The sequence below is a fragment of the Salarias fasciatus genome, chromosome 9 (genome assembly GCF_902148845.1).
Source record: "Salarias fasciatus chromosome 9, fSalaFa1.1, whole genome shotgun sequence".
In the NCBI taxonomy this organism is placed as follows: Eukaryota; Metazoa; Chordata; class Actinopteri; order Blenniiformes; family Blenniidae; genus Salarias; species Salarias fasciatus.
This window is the reverse complement of record NC_043753.1, coordinates 8,396,948-8,419,702: the sequence shown is the minus strand read 5'-3', so window position 1 is coordinate 8,419,702 and position 22,755 is coordinate 8,396,948. Positions and strand designations below refer to the sequence as shown.

At 39.8% G+C, this 22,755-nt stretch overlaps 1 protein-coding gene across 2 annotated transcripts in view; it reads left to right on the top strand.

Moving 5' to 3' along the window:
- Positions 1–22,755, top strand: part of LOC115394293 (cadherin-18) — a 91,348-nt gene that overhangs the window by 36,543 nt on the left and 32,050 nt on the right. The window contains exons 4-7 of one of the 2 annotated variants that reach the window (XM_030099579.1): positions 9,144–9,311; positions 10,765–10,952; positions 12,121–12,374; positions 22,420–22,556. In XM_030099579.1, coding sequence (XP_029955439.1) covers positions 9,144–9,311; positions 10,765–10,952; positions 12,121–12,374; positions 22,420–22,556 — 747 coding nt within the window. Of the gene's footprint in view, positions 1–9,143; positions 9,312–10,764; positions 10,953–12,117; positions 12,375–22,419; positions 22,557–22,755 lie in introns of both variants that reach the window. The other variant, XM_030099578.1, reaches the window with a different exon arrangement.

Below are 22,755 nucleotides of genomic sequence, written 5' to 3'. Positions count from 1 at the left end.
AAATGAAACTGAAACTTACGCTGAAACGGTGGAGGGGACATGCCTCTGACTGTGCCCCCACCGTGTGTGAGAGAGTGGGCGTGGCCAGATGCGTTCAAGTGCATCCCGGAAAGTAGGCTGTGAAAAACAGCCTGTTCTGACGAGGGCTCCTCAGAGCCACTTTTTAGACCGCTCAAACTCTGAACATAGGATGAATTTGGGGCAAACAAACTTATATACTATGTTTTTAGGCTTCTGTGACCTATATGACGTGACTGAAAAATAGCATAATATGGGAGCTTTGAAACAAGTACAACGTCAGTTTTATGTCAAGACTCAGTCCCTGTGACACTTGAGACTATTTCCCAATTGGCCAGAAAAGATATGAATTGTTTCAAACAAGTATTTATTGTATATATTCTCAGATCTGTCTTAGGAGACTTTCACACAGATTTTTCGGTGACAGCAGGACACAGCAGGTCACAGAATTGCACACTGGACCGGTGGACCATTTTCGGTTGCTTTTGCCTCTCTGTTTTTTTGTTACATGAAGCGATTAAAGCTCCTGCTTATGAGGCATTTACTATGTGGAAATAATATTTATCTATTACTTTGTGGAAATATATGCATTCATAAAGTCACCTGCATTTTTGATCAGACAGCTTTCTTGGCTTTAACATTCAGACAAGATCCACATAAATATGGCCCCTCTCTGAGCATTTGTTGTATTTAATCCTCTAATTGTGTTTCGAAGCACCTTCTGTTGTTGAGTTGAATGGAAAAAAATATTAGCAAAATATTTCTGTGATGTTTTTCTTTCAAATTAACTTGGATATTAATGTTGCTTGAGTGACAGATTATTGGTTATGAAAATGGAAAAGTGTTTTTTCCATTATCTAAAGAAGACATTCTAAGAATATACTTTACAGTAAGACAAGTAGAAACAAATGTGCCATTATTTTACTGGTTTTGCGCACTTGGTTTTAAATTGGGTGAATGTGGCCCCTGAACTTAAATGTGTTTGATTTTCATAATATATTACATAGAAGGACTTTTAAGGAGTGCTGTTATGATTTTGATCACTTTTGGGCTGCTTTTCCTGATGTTATCAACCTTTATCCAAAGAAGTAGCCGTAACAGTGCACACACAAGGATAACATCGTACTGGAGGGGCCAGAAACCAAGATTCCTGAAGCTGGAGATTGAAGAGCGCTTTAGTAATCTCCTTTAATCCTTTTTGTTCACCCAGGAGATTGTCCTCCTTTAGAAGTTTCCAGCCAGACAAAGAGGTGGATAGTGTGATGGTATCAACTCTAATAGACTGGGGAGGTTGAGGAAAAGGCTAACCACCTCGCTGTGTCAAATGGGCCCAGGTTCAGGGAAGTCGGCTCTTTCTCAATTATTTTCTAAATTAACTGACGAGCTCCGTGGAGATTTAGCGGAGACTATCCAAGGTGTTAGAGCCGAGAAGCGGTCAGGAAAGGAAGTTCAGAGGTGTGATCTTGGTGTCCGAGTGCTGACATACCTTTCAGCTGGTTGCACTTTCCAAAGAATACGCCGTGGCCTTTCCTCTGTGTTGTCGCGGGATTTTATTCACAGCTCGGTGATCGTCCCCATTCATTCCTCATTTGTTCTGCCGGACGTTCACCGGATCCGTTCTGGGCCGTAGTTGAATTCCCATAGCCCAAAAAAAGAAAACATACTTTCCGAGTGTGTTCATTGTTGCGAACCCACTGCTGTGAAATATTGCTCAGGAGCGATGCGCCGCCATGAGTAAAGGGGTAATAAGAGACTTGAAAGGTCAGATCGTCTGTCTTGGTGTGGTTTTAATGGAAAGTGTGGCCACTTGCCAAGGTCTGTGTGTCTCAAGGACCCCAGGTTAAGTAATGCTAAGACTCCAGTTAATAACAAAGAGCCTCGGATTGAGTTTGCCGCTCTCTCATCATTGCCGCAAAATGGCAGCGAGCACTTTGATTCGTCCTGAAACCAAGAAAAGCTGCAGATCCATGCTGAGACCTGGCATTTGAGAAGAACACAGTGACAAAAAATAAAAAAGACCCGCTGTGATTTTCGGAAATACTTCCCTGAACTTCCTTCTAATGCACTTTCTTCCTCTGACTCCGAAAAGCTTCTTTGAAGTAAAGTGGTCATAATCTTCATGAGTCACTAAAATGTCTTTTATGTAAAACCCACGTCTGTTCATTCGTCCGGCTGCTCGCTGTGTCACAGGTGTGGCCACAGCTAGTCATCAGGATTCTAGTGCTGTCAATTTTAATCGCGATTAATCCATTGAGGTCTGCCAATTGGGTCAAAGAAAAGAACTAGAGGATAATAGTGTTTTTTCCTGACATTGGGACTGATTTATGAGGATTAGATTCTTCATTGCAATTAATCTCAACTTTAAAAAAGTTAATTGTTGACAGTTCTCCATGAATTAACCACGATTAATTGCGATCAATGCGATTAAATTGCGATCAATGCGATTAAAACTGACAGCACTACAGGATTCACATCCAGGTGCCCCACTCTCAACGTCAAGACTTGACTTTGTGTGCCATTACCAAACATTTGGCAATTACACATTCTTTAATTTTAACTAATGCAGCGCCTAACAGTATTTTCACATCCTGTCCTCATGGGAACATTAATCTACTTTGTTGTTTTTGTTGTTGGTTTTTACTGGAAAAGTTATTGAAGAGTAGGAGATGGGTTTTTTTTCTCTTCTTTCTTGAGCTTAATATTTCTGATTTCTAGCCTGTTGTCAACAAGTATGATTAAAATAATAGTGTGACAATTCCTACTCAACAGAATCTCTAACTCTTTAACTGATTGGTTGAATATCTTGACATGGTTGAATGCATGTGATTGCAGTGACCTGTTTGGATTTCTGTGTTATCACTGAGATGAATAAAACACAGAATATCTTGGAACTCATGTAGTCATGCAAAGAAAAGCATCAAATCTTAGGAAATCATGTGACTTTCAGGGCTTAATAAATTGATGAAACCGTTCAAGTTTTATTTTTTTCTTGAGGAGCTTTTATTCATGTATTTCATTTAACTGGATGGAGCAGCAAGGTGTATTATGTCCATTATAGACAGATTTGTATTTTCTTTCTAGAAGAGTTATTGTGTTTAGCATTATTTGATTTTTTTTTCTCTTTTTTTAAGGGTGGGGTTATCATATAGACAGAGGAAAGCACAACTTTGCTGAACTGCTGTAGTCAACAAATGATCTGCATGGATCAGTCGATGGGCAGTAACAACAATGGCTGCCTCCAGAGTGTCCATGTTCACCAAGGACTTGGTAGTTTGATAGTTGACAGTCAGTTTCTGAAATGAAAAAGATAAAAAGATTTTCATTCGAAAAGCTGTTGCCATTCTTCAGCTGGACCCCCATGACTTTTATTAATGAACTTCATCAATTTCTGTGTTGTGGTTCATGTTCTATGTGACCAATGCAAATACTGTTTAATTTAATTTTTTATTTTTTTATTTAAGCATGCTTGATTACTCATGTGATCACATTTCAATTTGTGCTTGTTGATTTAACTCAACTGTTTGCACAGTTAAGCTCGCTTTCTACCACATGAATCATCCTAAAAAAAAAAAAAAAAAAAGGTACGAAGTGTTTTTTGCCCCCTTCACAGCTCTGGTATGACTTAATAATATGAGCAGCATGAAGTTATTATGTCCTGTCATTTCAGCCCGAGTTCAAACAAAGCTCAGTGTGTCATCGATTTCTTGGCATTTCGAAGACAAAATGTACCCGAGCATGACTCACTGCCAAGTGTGAAGCCAGTTGGCTCTGGCTTTAATTTGGATTTAATTATTCATCTGAATCGACCGTTAAAAGATAGAACCAGTATTATTACTTTTTAATCGAGGCGTGTTCCTTATGTTGAACAATTCAATAAAATGGGCCTCTGCAGAACACAGAGCAAATGTCTTTTTTTTCCTCACAGTCTTTTTATACGCTGCCAGTGAGGAACTTACCTGGGAGCCAAAGTAAATTTATTTGCTTTGATATCCCTTGAAATAAAGCCCGCTCCGCTCGCTGCCCCACTTAACGGTTGTTCCTTTGCGAGCAGAACTAATAGACAAAAGAGAGACATGATAGCAGCAGAAGACACTATCAGACCCAAAACAGACTCGACCACAACAGCACGGTTCAAACCACTCTGTAAAAAAAAAAAAAAACGGTGAAATCAGGCATCATTTTTCCCCCCTTTAAAGTTGGATTTTCGTGTGCTTGCAGGTGACATTTCATATCGGAAATCTTTTGTTTTACTCTCCAGTTAAGAGATCACGGCCTTTTTTTTATGAAGGGAGTGCACAAGTGCAAGCCATGAGAGGAACGTGAACAAGAGAAATCAATGGGTTACAGTTCATTTAAACCACAGTGAATACAGCTTTAGATTTCTTTTCTTTTTTTGTTCCCTTTGTGAAAACGACCTTACATTTGATTTTTTTTTTTTTTAAAGATACACTGACATCTGACATTGAGTCACACATTGAATGCAGCTATCAGTCATTACTGAATAAAAAAAAAAAATCTATGCAAAAAAATGTTCCTTATTAAAAGTTGTAGCTATTCTCTGCGACTTTCAGCTGCTACTATGGTGCTCTTCCATGCCATTTTTAGTAGATTTAGCCTTTTTGTTGTTGTTGTTGATTCACCACTGATAAATCTGTTTGCACGAGGAGCCTGCTGGACACGAGCCGCTGCTGCGTGTGACAGATGATGTGTAACCTAAGATCCCCTGGATCTCAATACTGTTGGCTGCCCTGCTCCTTGACCCACTTTTAATGATTATTCAGCCCGAGGCGAGTGGATTAGTTTCTGTCTATAAAGTCCCGGACAAAAGACGAGAGGGAAAAAAAAAAAAAAAAAATGACCCGCTCCATAACACGAGCCCCGGCTGCCTCTTTTGTGAATTTTTCAGAGAAATCATTAAGCTGCATTAATTAACTCCAAAATTAAGTTTTGTGAAATAGAAGCTGGTGAATTCTGCGAGTGCTTTCAGAATAATTGACTCGATCAGGACTGGATCGATACTCAACAATTGACAAAAAATTTCTGAAATTTAGGGTCAGTTTGCATGGAAAACAATGTTTTAAAAAATGTTATTGAAAAAAGTGCTCTTTGTGAGTGTACTTTTGGTTAGTTGATCTGATTCACTTTGCAGTGAGAAGCCTTTTACTGGACAAAAGAGAATAGGTGTCGGTTATTTTACTAGAGTATTTTTTAAAGAATTTTTACTCCCTTTGTTCAGAAGTAAACATTTATTCTTTTTTCTCCTTAGATTCTTTATGCTAGCATCTGCAGACACTGTGTTGACATAAAAGATATCATTTGATCAATAAAATACTGTGGAGCAGGTTTGTCAAAGATAGGGTCTGTGGACCAAAACTGGTCTGAACTAAGACCTGATCCAAGATATCGATGATGCGTGAACACAGTGCGGACTGAGAAAAGAAGTGGATGTACACCGTATAACCGTGTATACCCGGGGCTACACCACAGCATGTGCACAAATCTTTGATAAATTAAACTATTTAAGATCAGTTCCTCCAGGAACGGAGCCAGAATTGTGCAGCAGTGAAGCAACATAACGTGGGACGAAACATCTGCACAACATCAGCAAACTGCCACATAAACCTTGAATCGAAACGTCAGTGTGTTTTTGATCACATCTTCAGTTATCTTCTTATTTATTGTTTCCTCTATTTAATCATTCAATTTTTTTCTCATTCATTCCAGATGAGGAAGTGTTTTTCGTTTTGTTTGTTTTTTTATTTTAAACTTGTATGCAGAAACAAGCAGCTGGATGTATCTAAGGATTTCTAAGTCTCTTATAGAAATTAAAGTTTAATGCTGTATTTAAAATAGCACCACTTGTAAACACACAATCACATTTGTTTGTTTGTTTGTTTGTTTATTTCCATGGGGAGGAAAACATAAAAACCAAGCTGTAAATACAAAGCGGGCATATTTTCACCATTTAGTTTTAACTATTTATTTAGCGCATCCAGAAAAGGTTACATTTGTAGTGGTGTTTTGGTCCCATGGTGTATGCTCACTTCAGCAAACCGTTGTTGTTGTTGTTTCTGCACTGTTTTTGCTCTCACTCAGAAAACCTTTTTTCGCTGTAAGCTAAAATCAGTCAAATGTTTGGGAAGGACAGATTTTTTTTTCTTTTTTTTTTTTTTTTTTTTGTGAAAAGCATGTTTGATGTGGCTAAAAAAGGAATAAGTTAAAACAGACCATGTTTGGGATTTTTTTTTTTTTTTCCAAAGGATTCAGAATCTATCTCAGAAGAATTAATGAGCTCTGTTTTACATTTTATGCAAGAAACCTGTTCAACATAATTCATTAGTAATTTTGGGTCCATTTTCAGAAATTCTCTGTTCTCGTGTTTGAATATTATATTGATAGATTTACTGATTCAAAGTCAGTGTGTTCATCTGAATCCATTTTAGCGTTGTTGGTGTTTCTAAGAGAAGCATAGTCAAGAGTTTGATGAGACAAAACTGATGTCTGCAAAAAAAATAAAAAGAGAAAGGGGCCATAAGATGCATCCTTGTGGCACACCACATTTAATGTGCTTAATGTAGTGTCTGATACAGTGGACAGGTTGGGAGTGGGTAGGCCATCCATTCATAATCCACTCATGAATCCATCCGTCCGTCTGTCCATCCGTCCATCCATCCATCCATCTCAAAAATCCATCAAACAATGTCCATCGCTGCGAAAGATTAGCAACCCTAACACAAAACCCCACCTCCTCAACCTGTCCGATGAGAAGACGTTGACCTCTTGGCTGTTTTTTTTTTTTTTTTTTTTTTTTAGAACATCTGTTGTTGTTAAAGTCTGTGCCAGAATCCTACAGAGTAGCAATAAGAAAAGTTGATGTCCAGGTTTCAGAGGGAATCCTTCATTATATACATTTGGTACTAGTATGTCTGAAGGGAGTGCAGTGGAGGGTTTTTTTCCGGTTTTTTTTCCGTACAGTGTAGCGTCTGGAGGCTGACCAGTAGAAATCAATCAGCATTGGTAAAGTGTGGCATGTTTATTTTCACTTCCTGAGGGAGTCCAGGACGGGGACAGCTGAGATGAGGTCAGCTGAGATGTGCATATCAAGGAATCGGAGGCTCTGTAACTCCACACCAAGTAGGCAGAGTGTTGACATTATTAATCAATTCACAGATTTCTATCCCTGTTCCAAACCACAAATGTGTTTTACTTGGCCAGTAATCCTATATAAGGTTTTCTGTTTGTGTTTATAACTCTGCTGTACATGCAATGCAAGGGTGCTCCTTTTTACCCCCCAGGCCTGCACACAATTTTATGACAGTACACAGAAACACTTTACACTATGCAACATTAATAACAGAGGCCATAATCTCCTGCTAACCACACAAAGCAAACATACAGACATATGTGCATCAGTTAGTTTTGTGAATGCAGTTGATGGGATTCATTTCACACAATACAGGCAGTAGGAGTGGGCTAATGCGCCGTAAGCCCGGGTGTTCAAGGCATCTTCCCGGAAAACCTTGAAATGTAGACAAACGGTAAAATAATGGGATTTAAATATGTATCGTCCAAAAACACGTGATAAGCACCTTCTGGAGTGATCGTAAAGAACACCTCAGAAAAAGATCCGTTCTCATTCATTCGCCAAAGTCATCTCTGCAAACATTGCTTGTCGTGATTTCCGGTCACAACAGGAGTCAACAGCGGTAAAAGTCCATTTTACCTCAAGATCAGCATCTACTCGCAGGTCTCAGCGCTCCTGGACAAGCCATTCTGTATTATTGCCGGGTTCACAAGTTCAGGAGAACACAAGTTCAATGGCTGCCGGAGGGTCTTGACTCTGGGGAAAAGCACAATTTACAACGAACAGTGATGTTTCAGGTCGGACATATTAAATCAGGATCCATGTGGAGATGTGGTTTCGGGAGCTAAAATGGGGAATTAGCCCTCCGGCGGTGACACGCACCAAAACTAATATGGGCCAACAGACATCTTATGACCACACACAGATAATATATGTGCAAAATATGAACCTATTACAGTCGATAAATCAGCTCCTTCCCAGCAGCTCGGGAAACAAAATGCTCATTGGGTCTTTTCCGATGGTACCGTGTAGCAGTTTACCTGAGCACAGTTTCCCTGTGGTGCAAAGATGTGGCCATATATCACTGAGTTTGCATTGTGAAAGTTCATGGTTGTATTTGCTGTGTTATTGGAGTAATAAATGTGACAGAGTGGTTGCTACAGAAAGTTGTATTCAGCCCTGATCCAAGGTTGCATAGTCATTTTCAGTACAATGAAAAGTGAGGAAAGGCTAACCTTGACAATGAGAGAACGGGAGAATCAACGATGAAAGAGGCACACTGTTAATCTTTCAAGGGAGGATTGATACGGTGATTCGTCAGTTTGTCCATAACTGAGGGAGGTTACGGCGAGGAGCAAATACCAGAGCAACAGTAAAACAACAAAAGCAGTGTTGTGGTTTTGCTTTTCTGTGTAATCTCTAAAATATCTTAATATCTTGTGCAGTTATATATAATATATTATCATATGCTCATTATGCTGTGTTTCACATTAGTGGTTAACAATAGTATAAAAGGGGGCGGCTGTGACTCAGTAGAGTGCTTATTTCTCAGTGTGAAGGTTGCAAGTTTGATTTCCCAACTCACCCCGTCCATGCAGAAGTGCCCTCAAGCAAGACAGTGACACCAAACTTCTCCCAGTCGACAGATGGAGCACCTTGCATGGCAGCTTGCCTCCATTGCTGTGAGAGGGCGTGTGTGAATGGCTGAATGTGATTATCGGTGTTAAATTCTTTTGGAACTGCTTTAGCGCTGAAAAACAATACCTCAGATGATGCTGTGTGGGAAGATCTTGGTATTTTAGACAGTACCCTGAAACTCTGTGCATTAAGGTACACTTGATTGTTATGGTCAGTGCTCTACTGTGCAAAGTAATATATTTGGTGATATTGTATCTGTTGTATTATATGCTATTTGGAAAATGGTATTATTGATACTACCGTTGTCATATAGTGAAAGTAAAATGGTGTTTTGGGAAAAAATGAAAATATATTGTCACATTTCTTATGTTTCTTCTGTGTTTCTCTTCTCCCGTCCCTGCAGGAATCATCAGGACTGCCTTATCTAACATGGACCGGGAAGCCAGGGAACACTACACCGTCGTCATCCAAGCCAAAGACATGGCAGGCCAGGTTGGAGGCCTCTCCGGTTCCACCACCATCAACATCACTCTGACAGACGTCAACGACAACCCGCCCAAGTTTCCACAAAGTACGTACAGAGTTCAGGCGGCCTGATAACATGCAGACAGTCTTATCTCTTTTATTATTTTACAAAGGATTGAACTTAAAAAAAGGGTAAAAAATACTTTATTAACTTATAATCGTTTTTGTGTTGGAGTTAAGTATTTAGGTAACTACAAGGTAGAGTGATGGATTTCCAACAATTACATATCATTCACTGATTATCTAAGCGCTGAAAACAAAAAAATAACATTCACGGAATAATTGATCAATATTTGATGTATTTTTCACTCACTTCATGCTTCATACTGCCCAGTTTGATTCATTTTAAACCAGGCCATTAACATTACAACATAATAAACTATAAATAACCTGCTCTCAACACTTTGTTTAAGGTCAAAAGAGTATGAATGTATTCTTAAAAATTCACATTTTTAAGCTTTTTGTAACAAAACCAATTGAATTTGTTTGAAAGAATATACTAACTTAAATCGGTTTTGTCACAATCTTCATGAAAGGCAGCCTTTTTTTTTTTAATTTATTGCCAACATTCATCTATTTCTTGCAAAACGTGGCTATCTTTTTTCCTCACTGAAGCATCTTGCTGTCTCATTTTCTGCTGTCTGTTATCAACCTATGAGAGGTCAAGAAGTAATTATAAAATAAACATTGAGGCGTATGATGCATGCACTGGAACTATTTTTATATTATTTTCTTGAACCGCTTTTGTTGCATCCATCCATTAATTCATCCATCCATCCATTATGTTTGACGTTTCGTTCATATTGGTGTCTCCAACACCCACAGAGATTTCTGCCTTTGGTGTTATCTTGTGTCTGTGAATTCCACTTTGATAATGCGGCTCACGCTGGACAAACTATTCATGGTAATTAGTTTTATTGTTTGGGCCCCTTGGCCATATGTTCAACACCCCCTGTGTGGAAGCTGCTCTCTCCGTGATGTGTTGTCTTTGTGAACTGATGCACTCATGTGATGCTGTGATATATCATCTCCATTATTAGTTAAATTAGTCGCGCATTCATCAAGTCGCTCTGTTTGCCCGTCTGAGTTTTCTCCGTTTTAATGATAAATTTAAGTAACGATAAAGTTATGACTCTTTGTCTTTGAAAGTGCCTCATCAAGTATAATCCCCTCAGGGCTCTTAGTTTTTCATTTGTGCCGCAGCGAAAAAAACTGCTTCAAAACCATCGAGAATTTTGTGAATAATCATCAGCCTCGGAGTTTGATCCGCTTCATTGCAGTGCTATCAACCCCAGTTTAGCATTTAATGTCAATTGAAGCACTGCAGAGTATTTTTAATGACATTCCCTCAGGAACAAAATGGTGGCAGAATCAAAATGCCGAGCTAAGCCCTTTTTTTTTTCTTTCCTCCAGACAATGAGAAGGGCAAAGGAGGAGGTTGGCAATGTGTTTCAAATGGCTTCTTTATTCTATGCGTACATGGCCGTGTTCATCCACAGAAAATTACCAGCTCTACGTCCCCGAATCAGCCCAAGTCGGGAAGCCGGTGGGGAAGATCAAAGCCAACGACGAGGACCTCGGCGTCAACGCAGACATCAAGTACAGCATCATTAACTCGGAGGGGGCCAACATGTTCTCCATATCCACAGACAGAGACACGAGGGAGGGGATCATCAGCCTGAAGAAGGTGGGCACATTTCCACTCCGTGATGGGTTCAGGGAAGACGCTGGGCTAGAAAATGTTCAGATCCCTGTTGGGTGCATTCAGAGCAAAACTGAGTCCACGTTTAAACCACAGTGTTTCCAAGTGACAGCAGAAAACTTGTGATTTTGGTTGTTTATGTGACAGCTATACCTGAAGCCACTGAAAACGGCTCCCAACAACGTTGTGTAAACAGGGCCTTAGTTGATTGCAAAATGCACACAAGCCCAGTGTTATCTGACTGTGAATATATTTTAGCTCGATGAAGGATCTTAGTGAATCAGGCCCTTTGGAGTGGATGTGGCTCAGTTGGTGAAGTGGATCATTTTCTAATCCCAGAGGAGGTGGTTCAATCCCCCATCTCCTCCTGACCATGTGTTAAAGAGTCCTTGGTGTTAGTGAGCACCTTGCATGGCAGCTGCCACCTGTGGTGTGTGAGATTGTGAATAAATAGGTAAATGTGACACTTTAAGACTGCCTGGTAAAATATCTTAGGAAAGTCCCATTTCATATTCACAATGTTAAAATAAAATGTAGAGCTGATGTTTTCCTTTATGTGAAATCTGGCTATCTTGAAAAAAAAAAACAAAAACACATGAACTCACAATTATAGCCTGCTTTCTCGCCCTTTTATATTTTCCTCTCTCTGTCGCTGCCGCTATAGTACCAGCTGTTTTCACCCTGCTCTGCCTCTGATTCCTCAACTTGACCATTTGCAATCATATTACCGAAATGCAAGAAGTCTGGGACAATCACAGACTTGTGCTGATTGTAGGAACTCGGTCAGGAATGATTCCATAGATTGAATGAGTTCTTGATTCTGGCTCAGGGTCGATCTTTCACAAAGATGTTCACTCAGAAAGAAGTTTGCAATTTTTTACATGAACACTGTAGAAATTTTCCCAAACTTTACCCCCTCAAATTGTAAATAACTCCACTGGGGTCCCATGACGCTGCAGAGGGTGGTATTATACTTTAAAGGGCCTCAATCTTTTACTTATTTGTCTAACTGACATTCACTCCTTGTGCACTTCCTTAAGCCCTCCTTTCATCGGGGGGGGGGGGGGGGGGGGGGGGGGGGGGGGGGGGGACTGCGTGCTGCTGGGAGTATGGTAATCTCATGGCCCTGTGGTGTCTCCTCTTTTCCCACCAGCCTTTGAACTACGAGAGGAAGAAGACCTACACTCTCCACATCGAGGGAGTGAACACTCATGTGGATCCCCGCTTCTCCTATCTCGGCTCTTTCAAAGACACCGCCACCCTTAAGATCACAGTGGGGGACGTGGACGAGGCGCCTGTCTTTTCTATGGATTATTATATCTTGGATGTTTATGAGAACTCACCAGGTGGCACTGAGGTGGGCTCAGTTACAGCTCGAGACCCCGACAGCAGGAACAGTCCCGTTAGGTAAGATGCGCTTTTGCATTAAAACCTATAAAAATGCAATCTCCAGAAGTCATTACATTTACAGAAAGGAAGCGCAGCCCTGCAGACACTCATTAGTTGTGCATTATTGCATACAGTTGGGTTATGAAATGAGATGTGTGATGCAAAAGCAAAGAAAGGAGTAAGAGGAGGTTGCCGATGTTATGTTTATTTAGAGGATTTGCATTCATTTTACTGTCAGCCATTGCATCTCCGCCACATTGTTTACTAATCTGTTCCCAAAAATGCATTTTCTTAGAAATATGTCAGCCTTTGCCAGATAGAGTCACTAAAGCAGTTTTGTGTCTGTTTCTCCCTGATCGTTGTGACTAAACCTGTCCACCATGGCATTAGGATTAGGGTTCCCAATTTGAAGTAAGTTTATAGAAAGCTCGTTTATGAAATTGACATGCATTTTAAGGCAGTATCACCTTGAAATGCTTTCAGAAATAGAGTAATTTCCACATATATCTTATTAAAATGTGGTATAATTCAACACCTTTGCAGAAACTGAGAAAACAATGTTTTGTTGATTCTTGGAAATGTGTTTTCATGCTTAAAAGACTGCGAACAGGGGCAGTGTGAGGCCCCCCGGTGTTTTGATAAGGTTTACATAAATGTCCTCCGGCTTCTTGTGGATTGACAGTTTCCTTTCTACACTCAGTTTTCTTATGGCTTCCTATATTTCCCTAGCACAGCTTAACATTTGTTATAGTTTCATAAGGCTCATATAGTTTACCTGAACTTGCATTGTCGACAAGCATTAGTTTCTCTGCTGAGATGAACATCGGCGATCACTTCAGGTCAGTATTGTGGGGTCAGTTTTATCTTGTTTTTAAAATGTAGTCCGTTTTTTCGTCATAATTTTAACATTTCATAAGCACTGATAGATATTTGTAGCAACTTCATTTTGGTGTGATTCCGATAGGACCACTGCGCTCTGCTGATCACCGGCACACCTACAGTATTGCCGGGTTTGTTTTGCAACCATTAAGGAAAATGAGGAGCAGCCTGAGCTGGACGCTGATGAACAGTGGCATATATCTGAGACTTGAAGGATGCTGACAGGGGTCTTGTTTCCATTCTGAAATTCGCAGTGTTTTGTATTAAGTCCAGCCAGGTTGCTACATGGTTAATTTATTTCAATTCAATTTAGTATTTCAGTAACATTAAATGTGTACGTTCATGCGAATATGTAGCCTTGACCCTCCGCCAATACTTACACCCTGTTTAGATCAGAACCTCTGCTTTTGAGTGAATTTGAGTGTTTTTGCCACCCCTGCTCTTGTGTCCCACCAGTGTAAAGAGCATATTGTTCAGCAGATGCTGGGTAATATGCTCAGTAGCCACTTGTTTGTTCTGAAACTTCACATGCTCCAGACTCTTCCACATCTCCTCAGAAAAAGCAGCAGGACGCATCGTGAATCACTCAGATTTTTTGGCATCATCAAATAGCTGGTTACTTTGTCTGCAAGCTTGTGAAATAACCCGAGGCGATACAACTGCTTAGCACATTAGTATGCAGTCTAAACACGCGCTTGTGTACCGTTGAAAAAAGATTGATATTGGCCCGAGGCAGTGGACTAATCTCTGGGTTTTTCGTTCTGAACAGGTACCTCGTTTCATGACATTACAGCCAAGCAACTGCACTGCTTGTAATAATGTGAATTCTGTCTTCTGGCCTCCGCGCAAGTGATGGAGTAGCTGTAAACACAACGCTAATCATGAGATGAAATATTACTTACATGTGGAAAACAAACAAACTTAAGCTACTGAGTCATTGTTTGACTACAGACTCAAGAAGTCGTTTCACTTAACCAAACAAGATGCTTGTTCCAAATGAGCCGGGAGCGAGCATCAGTGTGCGCAAGCTAACAGGCTAACAGGCGCAAGAGTCGGCTCCGACTGTGGTAACGTGAATGAGTCGGACCCTAAAGCTGCCCAGAAGTCTTTTCATGTGTGACAGCTGGTAAGAGCGTCAGCCGCGTCGAATCAACCATACGAGTTTGTCCGAGTTTGTGTAACTGAAGTGAGCAATGAGCAGAAAACAGCTCCGATAAGCCCTGAAAGGAAAAACATGGATCAGTCAGACACCTCCCACACGTCTGAGGCAATACATTTCTTACACCACACTCATATGTATTTGGGGTATATAATACACTTTTCTGAGGGTATAGCAAGGAATAAGAAGGGAGCTCTTTGATATTTTTCTAGTTTTCTGCATGAGACATTCCTAAAAATGTAATGGTGTTGAGTCAGTAAGATGGCCTGGCAGCAGCAACACACTGTGATCTTGTTCATGTTTACGGCAAAAGGACAACTGTAGTGATATCTCTGGTTGTGGGTGAAGTTTGTGATCCTCGGTGAGAGTTTGAGGACACCCGTGTCCATCGACAGCCCGAGTTTACTGACATTTTCAGAGATTTCGCATCAGCTTCAACTGCATACGATCCAATAAAATGGCATTTTAGACGTGCTTCTTGATGGTATTGAGGGCACATGCAGTGACGTACAAGACGATGTTATGACTCTAGGGTTGCAGAGAAGGTGGAAAAGACTCAAAGCAAAGTTGAGACACATTCCCTTTTCATGTCTGCCATTTCTGTGTGAACGTAATAATTTTCAACATGTTGCTGTGTAAACACAAAACTTTTCTGAAAGGAAAACAGAAATTATGCGTTTTCACTTGGAATTCTAGCGTGTAAACATGAACAAAAAGACGACTCGTCACCACAGTTATCTTCCTCCACGTTGCTCCACCGAAGGTTTGAAGGCTGCAGGAAGTTCATTGAATATTCTGAATGCAGTGTGTGGGGATGTTAAATCCTAACCTCCAGAGTGCTGCACGGAACAACGTGAGTCAGACTCCTGAAGATTGTGATTAAAGGTTTCAAATGACTTTGAATCCCAGTATACATTTGGGATTTTCTAACTAGGAAGAGTGAAATATGGGTGATTTTGGTTTGGTTTTTAACTGTTGAAATCACATATGTTAGATTTAAAGGAAGCAATAAGTCTTGGCGTTCAGACATCAGTGAGATCTCTCACTCCCTCTTTCACCCACCTCCAAATAGCCTTCATCATGTCAAGTCCTTTGTGTGGATCCCAACTCTGTCTTCTAATGTCATCCTGCTGGATGTTCAGCATTGAATTTACTGGAGCCTGAATTTAGTGTCACTTCAGACTGCAGGCATGCGAGCGTTAAGCCCCGCGTATGGCTCTTTCTTGGAGGTAGCACGTAAACTCGACCAACAAATAGGAAATACAACGATAAGAAGAAATAAAGCTAGTCCATAAAATAAACTGGCAGAAATCTCATTTTAACCCTCTGCAGTTGCTGCGTGAACTAGCTTTCAGTTTTCAGCTTCCAATTCAGCAGTTATGTTTCCCCTAAATCTTACCTCAGCTTAAATTATTGATTCCTTTATCGTGGCGAAGTCGTGTCTCCGCTCTGAGCGTTCCAGCTGTATGCATTTACTCTTATCTGTTGACACTGGCAGGGTAACCAAGCGTGGATTATTAGCACTGTATTCCTCCTATAAATGTGTTTTTATTGGCTGCAGTTCCTGTGTTTTCTGAGTGTTTAAAAGCTGTTTATTTGGAGTTTACTATTGTGCCTGAAGCAGCTGTTTGTGGATACAGTCGGGTCAGTGGAGACAGTGGTGTATATTTTACCTGCTGTGCTGCTAATATACGTTTCCAATGTATTTCTAAGTAGATGGTTGCAGCAATGTTTAAAAGCAAATGGTGTGTGCTTTGCTCTGGAGGTCCAGATTGAAAACATCACGATAAATCTGACAGAAAAAGGCTTTTACCTGTAAAACTGTTTCAATCCCAGCATGCTGCTTTCTGACATGTGGAATAAGGACTGTTCAGAGTGAATTCTGAGTCACTCCTCATTGAAGCAATTGGAAGCATTTTAACTAACCCATGTTAACAACTTTTTCTGGTCTCTGTTTCCCCTAAAGATAAAGTTGTTAGTGAAACCCAAAGCAAAAGATTTTTTTGAAGGATTAGGATCATCTTGCTAGAGGCACAGATTTAAAGAAAGGAAAAAAGCTGTAAAAAAGCATTTAAAAAAGTGTCAATGTTAGATAATTTGCCATCAAAACCACATTTACACAATTTTGCGATCAGACAGCTACATTTTGAAAATGGTGTAAAGACGAAAACAGCAGAAACAAAAACAATGAAAAAGTGTAGTTCTTACATAAGGCCACTAGTGGGTGCGGTTGGTTGTTTTTGTAATGAAACTAAATGTAAACTTTGTTGGCAAATCCATGTTAAATTCAAGAGTTTACTAAGAGCACATGTGCAATGGCAGCATTTCAGAAAAGCACATTTTTTCTCCATTTACATGGAAACAAAAGATTTTCAGAAGAGTTCCACCTCAGAAGCTGTTTTCAAAAAGGTTAGTGACTCTGATCACCAGAACAAAAAGTTTCCAGTTTCACAAACATGTAAACTGGGCCCAAAACAGCAACCTAACACCGGCAGCAGTTTTCATAACCCGGTTCATGTTACAGCTCATGGCTTTAACATAAAGCATGAAATAAATACACACACAAGATTTTTGTCGATAAAACATTCATGACTGACACCAAAAGAGAACTCAATGTTAACTAAAAATCAGGTAAAACTGACTGTCAGTGTTAGGATGCTACTTTTTGATTTGTGTCATGTGGAACGAAGTCTACTCACAACATGTTCAGAATGAATGAGATGAATTCTAATTGGGCCTCATTAGTGAAATGTTGAGCAGTATAACGAACACATGTCACTACTGTTCCCGCCACTGTGCCCTCTCTTTGATGCACAAAGATATTCTGGCTGGACCGAGGCACATTTCAAAAACACTGTAGTTTCAAACAAAGAGACACCGATGTGGCCGTGCGCTGGTTATGCCACTTTCTTCGCATATAATTAACCCCAACTGGTATGTACAACGTTCCCCTTTCAAAACAGTCCAAACATGCTACTTTCTCGCACCGAGAGTAACGAGTGCATGCAGCGCGAAAGGGAGCGAGTCCGTTTAATTCCAGGATTGAGATGAGTGTCTCTACAGAGACACACATACCCCATGCTGGAAGTTTGAGAAGTCGTTCTCCACTTCGTCATTAATGATGTGGAGCTTGAATTGTGAGACAGACGTGGGGTGAAGATTGATTTTCTGATTCACGTCAGTATGTTAACACATTGTGAAGGTTTTATCATAAACAAGAAGGCAAATCTACATATCAAAGACTTTCCCTTGTCTTCTTGTGGGATACCTGGTCTGTTCCTACACCACATCCCTCCCAATGTTCACCCGTGTGCAGGAGAGAAGCAGCGGGGCGTCTTTCAATGACATCCTCTTGAACCCAGAAAGCTAAACAATTGTGCCACTGTTGCGTCAGAATGTAAATATAAAATGCAGCAGGGATCTGTAATTTGGTGCTCTTTGATCATCAAAAGTCTGCCCATGCGTGCTATGAAATCAACATACCATTGAAGTGACATTTTAAATGGTGAGAAATGGCGTGAAATTGACATCTAAATAACCATACAGGGTTTTCGTGATTCATTACCCTCTGGTTGCTCTTGTACATTATCATAATTACAGTGAGGGAAATTTCTCAGCCGGGTTACATCGTGGCGTGGCTTCAGTCAGTATTCGTAGATGATGTGTTTTGGGGCTTTCAGCAGTTGAAACTCTGTCACAACAGGCAAAAAGTGTTTGTCAAGATTTACTGTCAAAACCTACATGGAATGAATAGATTCAACGATTTAATCTTACTGCTGTCAAAATTATGTTAATGTTGTTGTTCGTTGTGCTTTATATTTAACCTTTACAGTTCTGTTTCTTTCTGTGTTCAATCAGCTTGCACTTGCAGTCAAGAGTTCAAGAACGTATTTGATTACATTCACTCTGCACACAGAACCAAGAACGGTTATATTTCAATTGTAAGCCTTGATGAGTGGACTCATGCACTTCAAAGCATCAGCTTTCCAGCATATATAAAATGTTCTAAAATATGTGAGCATTCCAAAATAAGCCTTAATTTGAGGGCATGTGAGGAATAGAATTTTTTTTTAGCTCTGAATGGTTACAACTGTTGATCTTGTCAGAATTTTACAGTGTTTCAAATTGCTATAAATAGTCAAAGTTCATAAAAGTGCCAGAGCTCTACATAAAAAAAGATTGCAACATGGTCAGGGTTATTGAATCTTTCAATTGGAGAACATTTGATAATTCTAGAATATCAGAGTTTTAGAACGTGTCCGTGTTGCAGAATGTCTGAGAGGTCCAGAGAGACTTAGTTTGTCCAGGTTCAAGAATGTATCTTTGTTCTGGAATGTTTCAGTCACAGAACTTGTTCGAATTCTAGAACATATAAGTCATTGAATGTGTCAGATTTATAGAATATATTTAAGTATTTCAATGTGCCACATTTTTAGAATATATTTAAGTATTTCAATGTGCCACATTTTTGTAAAGTGGCACAGTTCCACAGGGTGTCAAAGTTGAATATTACAGAGTTCAAGAACTCATCAGAGTTCTAGAACATTTCACAGTCATTGAATTATTCTGTTATTGAATCAGTAAGAGTCCCAGAACATGTCACAGTTCTGACTTTTTCAGGTTTTGAGAATTTTTCATAGTTCTGTCATCATCAAGGTTCCAGGTTGTGCATAAGGTATAGACTATAATATTTTAGGGTTGCAGAATATATCAGAGTGAATGTCTTAAAGTCCATTCATGCAGAAGATCATAGAATTTGTTCAGATCCAAAACATCCTAAATGACCACATTTGGCAAAGTTAACATTCGATTCTGTTGCATTCACCTTTTGTATATTGTTGTAACGTTTTATTTTCCCAAAGCATTTGTTATGACTGTGACTAATTGATGTTTTCAACCTGAAAACACATACGAAAAACCATGATGCCTTGCTTTTTCATGTGCATCATGAACGACACTATGTGCATTGCATTCAGTCCTGATATTGTTGAATAGTACCTTTCAGCACTCTGAAGAATTGAAGGCTGTTTCACAGAAGTCCAGTGAGAAATTTATTCTGCTTAGAGAATGTTTTTCAAACCATGAATAGTGAAAGGTGTAAGGATTCAATCACTTTAACACTTCCCAACTGATTATATGGCACAAAACAAGGAATGTAACACACACAGAAGAACAAAAGAATGGATACTAAAATGGAAAGTGTGATTGAAGGATTTTTTTTTTTTCCTTTTGTTAGGGTACTTTTTAAAGGGTTCACATAATTTACCTCTTTTATGAACAGGTTGAATATCCCCAGTGTAATAGAACCTGTTAATACTATTGTACTGTCCGTTGAGAAAATTACCTGCATGTTAAAGGTTTTTTTTTTTTTAGAGTGAATGTCAGCTACACTGGTTCTTAAATATGGGCCTATTGCACCCAAACTTATTCTCAAGCATTTTGATTAGTTTGCATTACAATGAAGGAAAGTGTTTCCATTAAATACATATCAGATTTTCATGCTTAGAGTTATTCTGAGGCCCCATTTAATGACAGCATTTCTCCTGTTTCCACGGACTCTTGAGTGTTTTCTGCGGAGTGTTTTTCCTCCGTTTCCACAGAGACAGAATCTGAGCGTTTTCAAAGAATTTCTCTTTAAGAGCATTCGTTGAAAAAAGGAAACTTCCAAGATTCCTTTGTAAACATCATGTAAATGGTTCCTCAGGAAGGGATTACTCATTTAGAAAATACTAGTAGACATCCCCCACTTCTAGTGGTCAGAAACTTTATCCTACTCTGTTGCACCAAATATACAATGTTAATTTCCTCTTCAAATAGTAACAGAATTTTAAAAATACGAAATTTTGAATATATAGTTCAACGACACCCAAAAGTCGACATTCTTAATATGCAAGTGTTTCAAGAAGTACCCCGAAGAGGGATAAAGCAAATTATTCCTTTTAAAATTTGCAATTTGCATTCAAACACAAATATTCCTGCTCCCCAGATGATAATTCAAGCTCTGGATTGTCACTGTAGAAAAGATTTTCTCCTTTCAAAATGTCCTGTCAAATAATCATTACATGCCGTAACTGCTTTTACTTGTGACCGATTATCTGCATAAATGAGAGCGCAACCACCAAAACAGCAAAACACACTCGATTTATCACCAGGAGCCATAATTAACAGGTTTGAAGTGTTTTTCAGCGGATTTCTCCCTACAAGCCAGAAAATAATATGCTTTTCTTCTGCTGACAAAGACTCACTTTTTTAAAGCTGAAAAGCCTTCATGCTCGTCTGAGCCTGAACATTCAATAAATCATGACAGCGTTTCTATTGCAGGGTGGGGGGGTGGGCGAGGCGAGTGCTGGGTACTCCAGCAGTTAAGGCAAAAAAAAAAAAAAAAAACTGAGCAAGAGAAAAAATTTAAAAAATAGTTCATGATTGCTAATGGATGCAGCCCTGGCATTAATATTCCTGTGCCATTCCAATTTCTCATGTCAATTGGAAATTGTCGACTTTGGGTATATTACACAGGAGAATGGATGTGGGATTAAAGGTGTAAATAGGTCATTAGGAGATAAATTAGGGAACACACAGTCAATGCTCATTTCGTGCTCATGAGAGAAGCAGCTGAGCCCGTTTGTGTTTTGTATTCCTCAGACTGCTCCCCTTCCAGTTTGATAACGCCGCGTTGCTGGCGAGCCATTACAAGAGTGTAAACACTGCCAGCAGAACATCGCCTTTTGTCATTATTAAATATTGAAGATAATTGCCCTTAGAAATATGTATTTTAAGGACGTTCTGTCAAGACCTGCAGTCCATTTAGAAGCAGCGGGGATTATTCTGCCTCAGAGGTGGGGCCGGGCTTTGAGAATCACAGAGGCATGAATACGTCCCCGTTGGCTCATGCTGCTCGTCGCGCCTCCAGCCTCTTTAAAGTGCTGCTGCTTCTGCATGGCTTGGGTCGACCGTGTCTCATTAATATGAGTCAGTTGTGTTTTCTGGTCTTCAGACATTTTTACCAGTGTGTGATGGTTGTCCAGAGCGCCGTTTGCCAGGGTTTGAGCACGGTATCGAGCCAGGTATCATCCCGTCTGCGAAGTTATTTTTAACTTCTGAGTTTCAAGCTTTCCAACAATTTATGCTCAAATACTTTCATTTATTCGTCCTCTGACTCTTGAAGTATAATATTTGAATGTTTGAAGGCCTGTTGGCTTCTTTTTGTCCAACTGAGACACTCTGGCGCTGAAGCTGATAGAACCAAGCCAACAGGATACGTGAATCATAAATAATTGACATATTGCAATTAAAATGGTGAATTATATTTACAGCAACAGACAATTGGAGGATTGGGTTTGATACAACCCAAAGCATCCATTTAGCACTTTTGCATTATTGAATATAGAAAATCAAGCATCTGTCAGAGTTTGTGATCAATACTTGGATATGTGTATTCTAATAAAGACTATGTTGGTTCAGACTGTCTCAGACTGAAGCAGAGATGCTTGTTCTGGTGGTTATGGTGTTCCCTCAGCTGCCCCCCATGAATTTAAAGATGTTTCTGCTCTTCTTAAGTCTGAATCCCAACTGTTGCTTCATTTTTCTTGGTAACCTTTTGTGACAGATCATCTTCAGTATTTAGATTTTTTTTTTTTTTTTTTTGAGACTTTGACATGTTTGACAACATCTTCCTTCTTCCACCAAAAGGTCCAACTCCATGGTATCACATTTGTTTGTGCTTGTGTTGACTCAGCAGAAACATGGAAAGAATAGCACTTCCAGAAAACTCTTGTCTCAACACTCATGATGGTTGATTATGCATATCGAAGCACAGTGTATTTTAACCAGCACCCATCTCATGTCTTTTTTTGTATATCGTCCAACTGTTGCAATCCATGGCCCTTCTGTTGAGCCTTTTATTTATGGTCCGCAACCCGCCCGACACTTTTATCACATACTAATAAATCATGCTAATATTGAACAGGCTGTTTGCTAAATGACAAGATGATGTGTTGATAAAATCCTGACTCTCTGTCCAAACAGATATTTCATGGACAGTAAAGAAGACGGAGTGCGGTACTTCAAAATCGATGACAGCAGCGGCGTCATACGTACAACGCAGCCCCTGGACAGGGAAGACATGCCCTGGCACAACATCACTGTGATGGCCTCGGAGGTTGGTAGGTACCCATGGTTTTATTCTTCCTCATGTTATGTTTGAATCCTCTTTATTGTCTGTATTGCCTGAAAAAGCACTTCGCCGAAGAAGGGCTGCCAGTTAATACTGGATGGAAACAGTACGCGGTTCACAGTGATCGGGTCGGAGCTTCGGAACTCAACAGAGCCGTTGGATTCAGAATGAGGAAACACCGCTGAGTG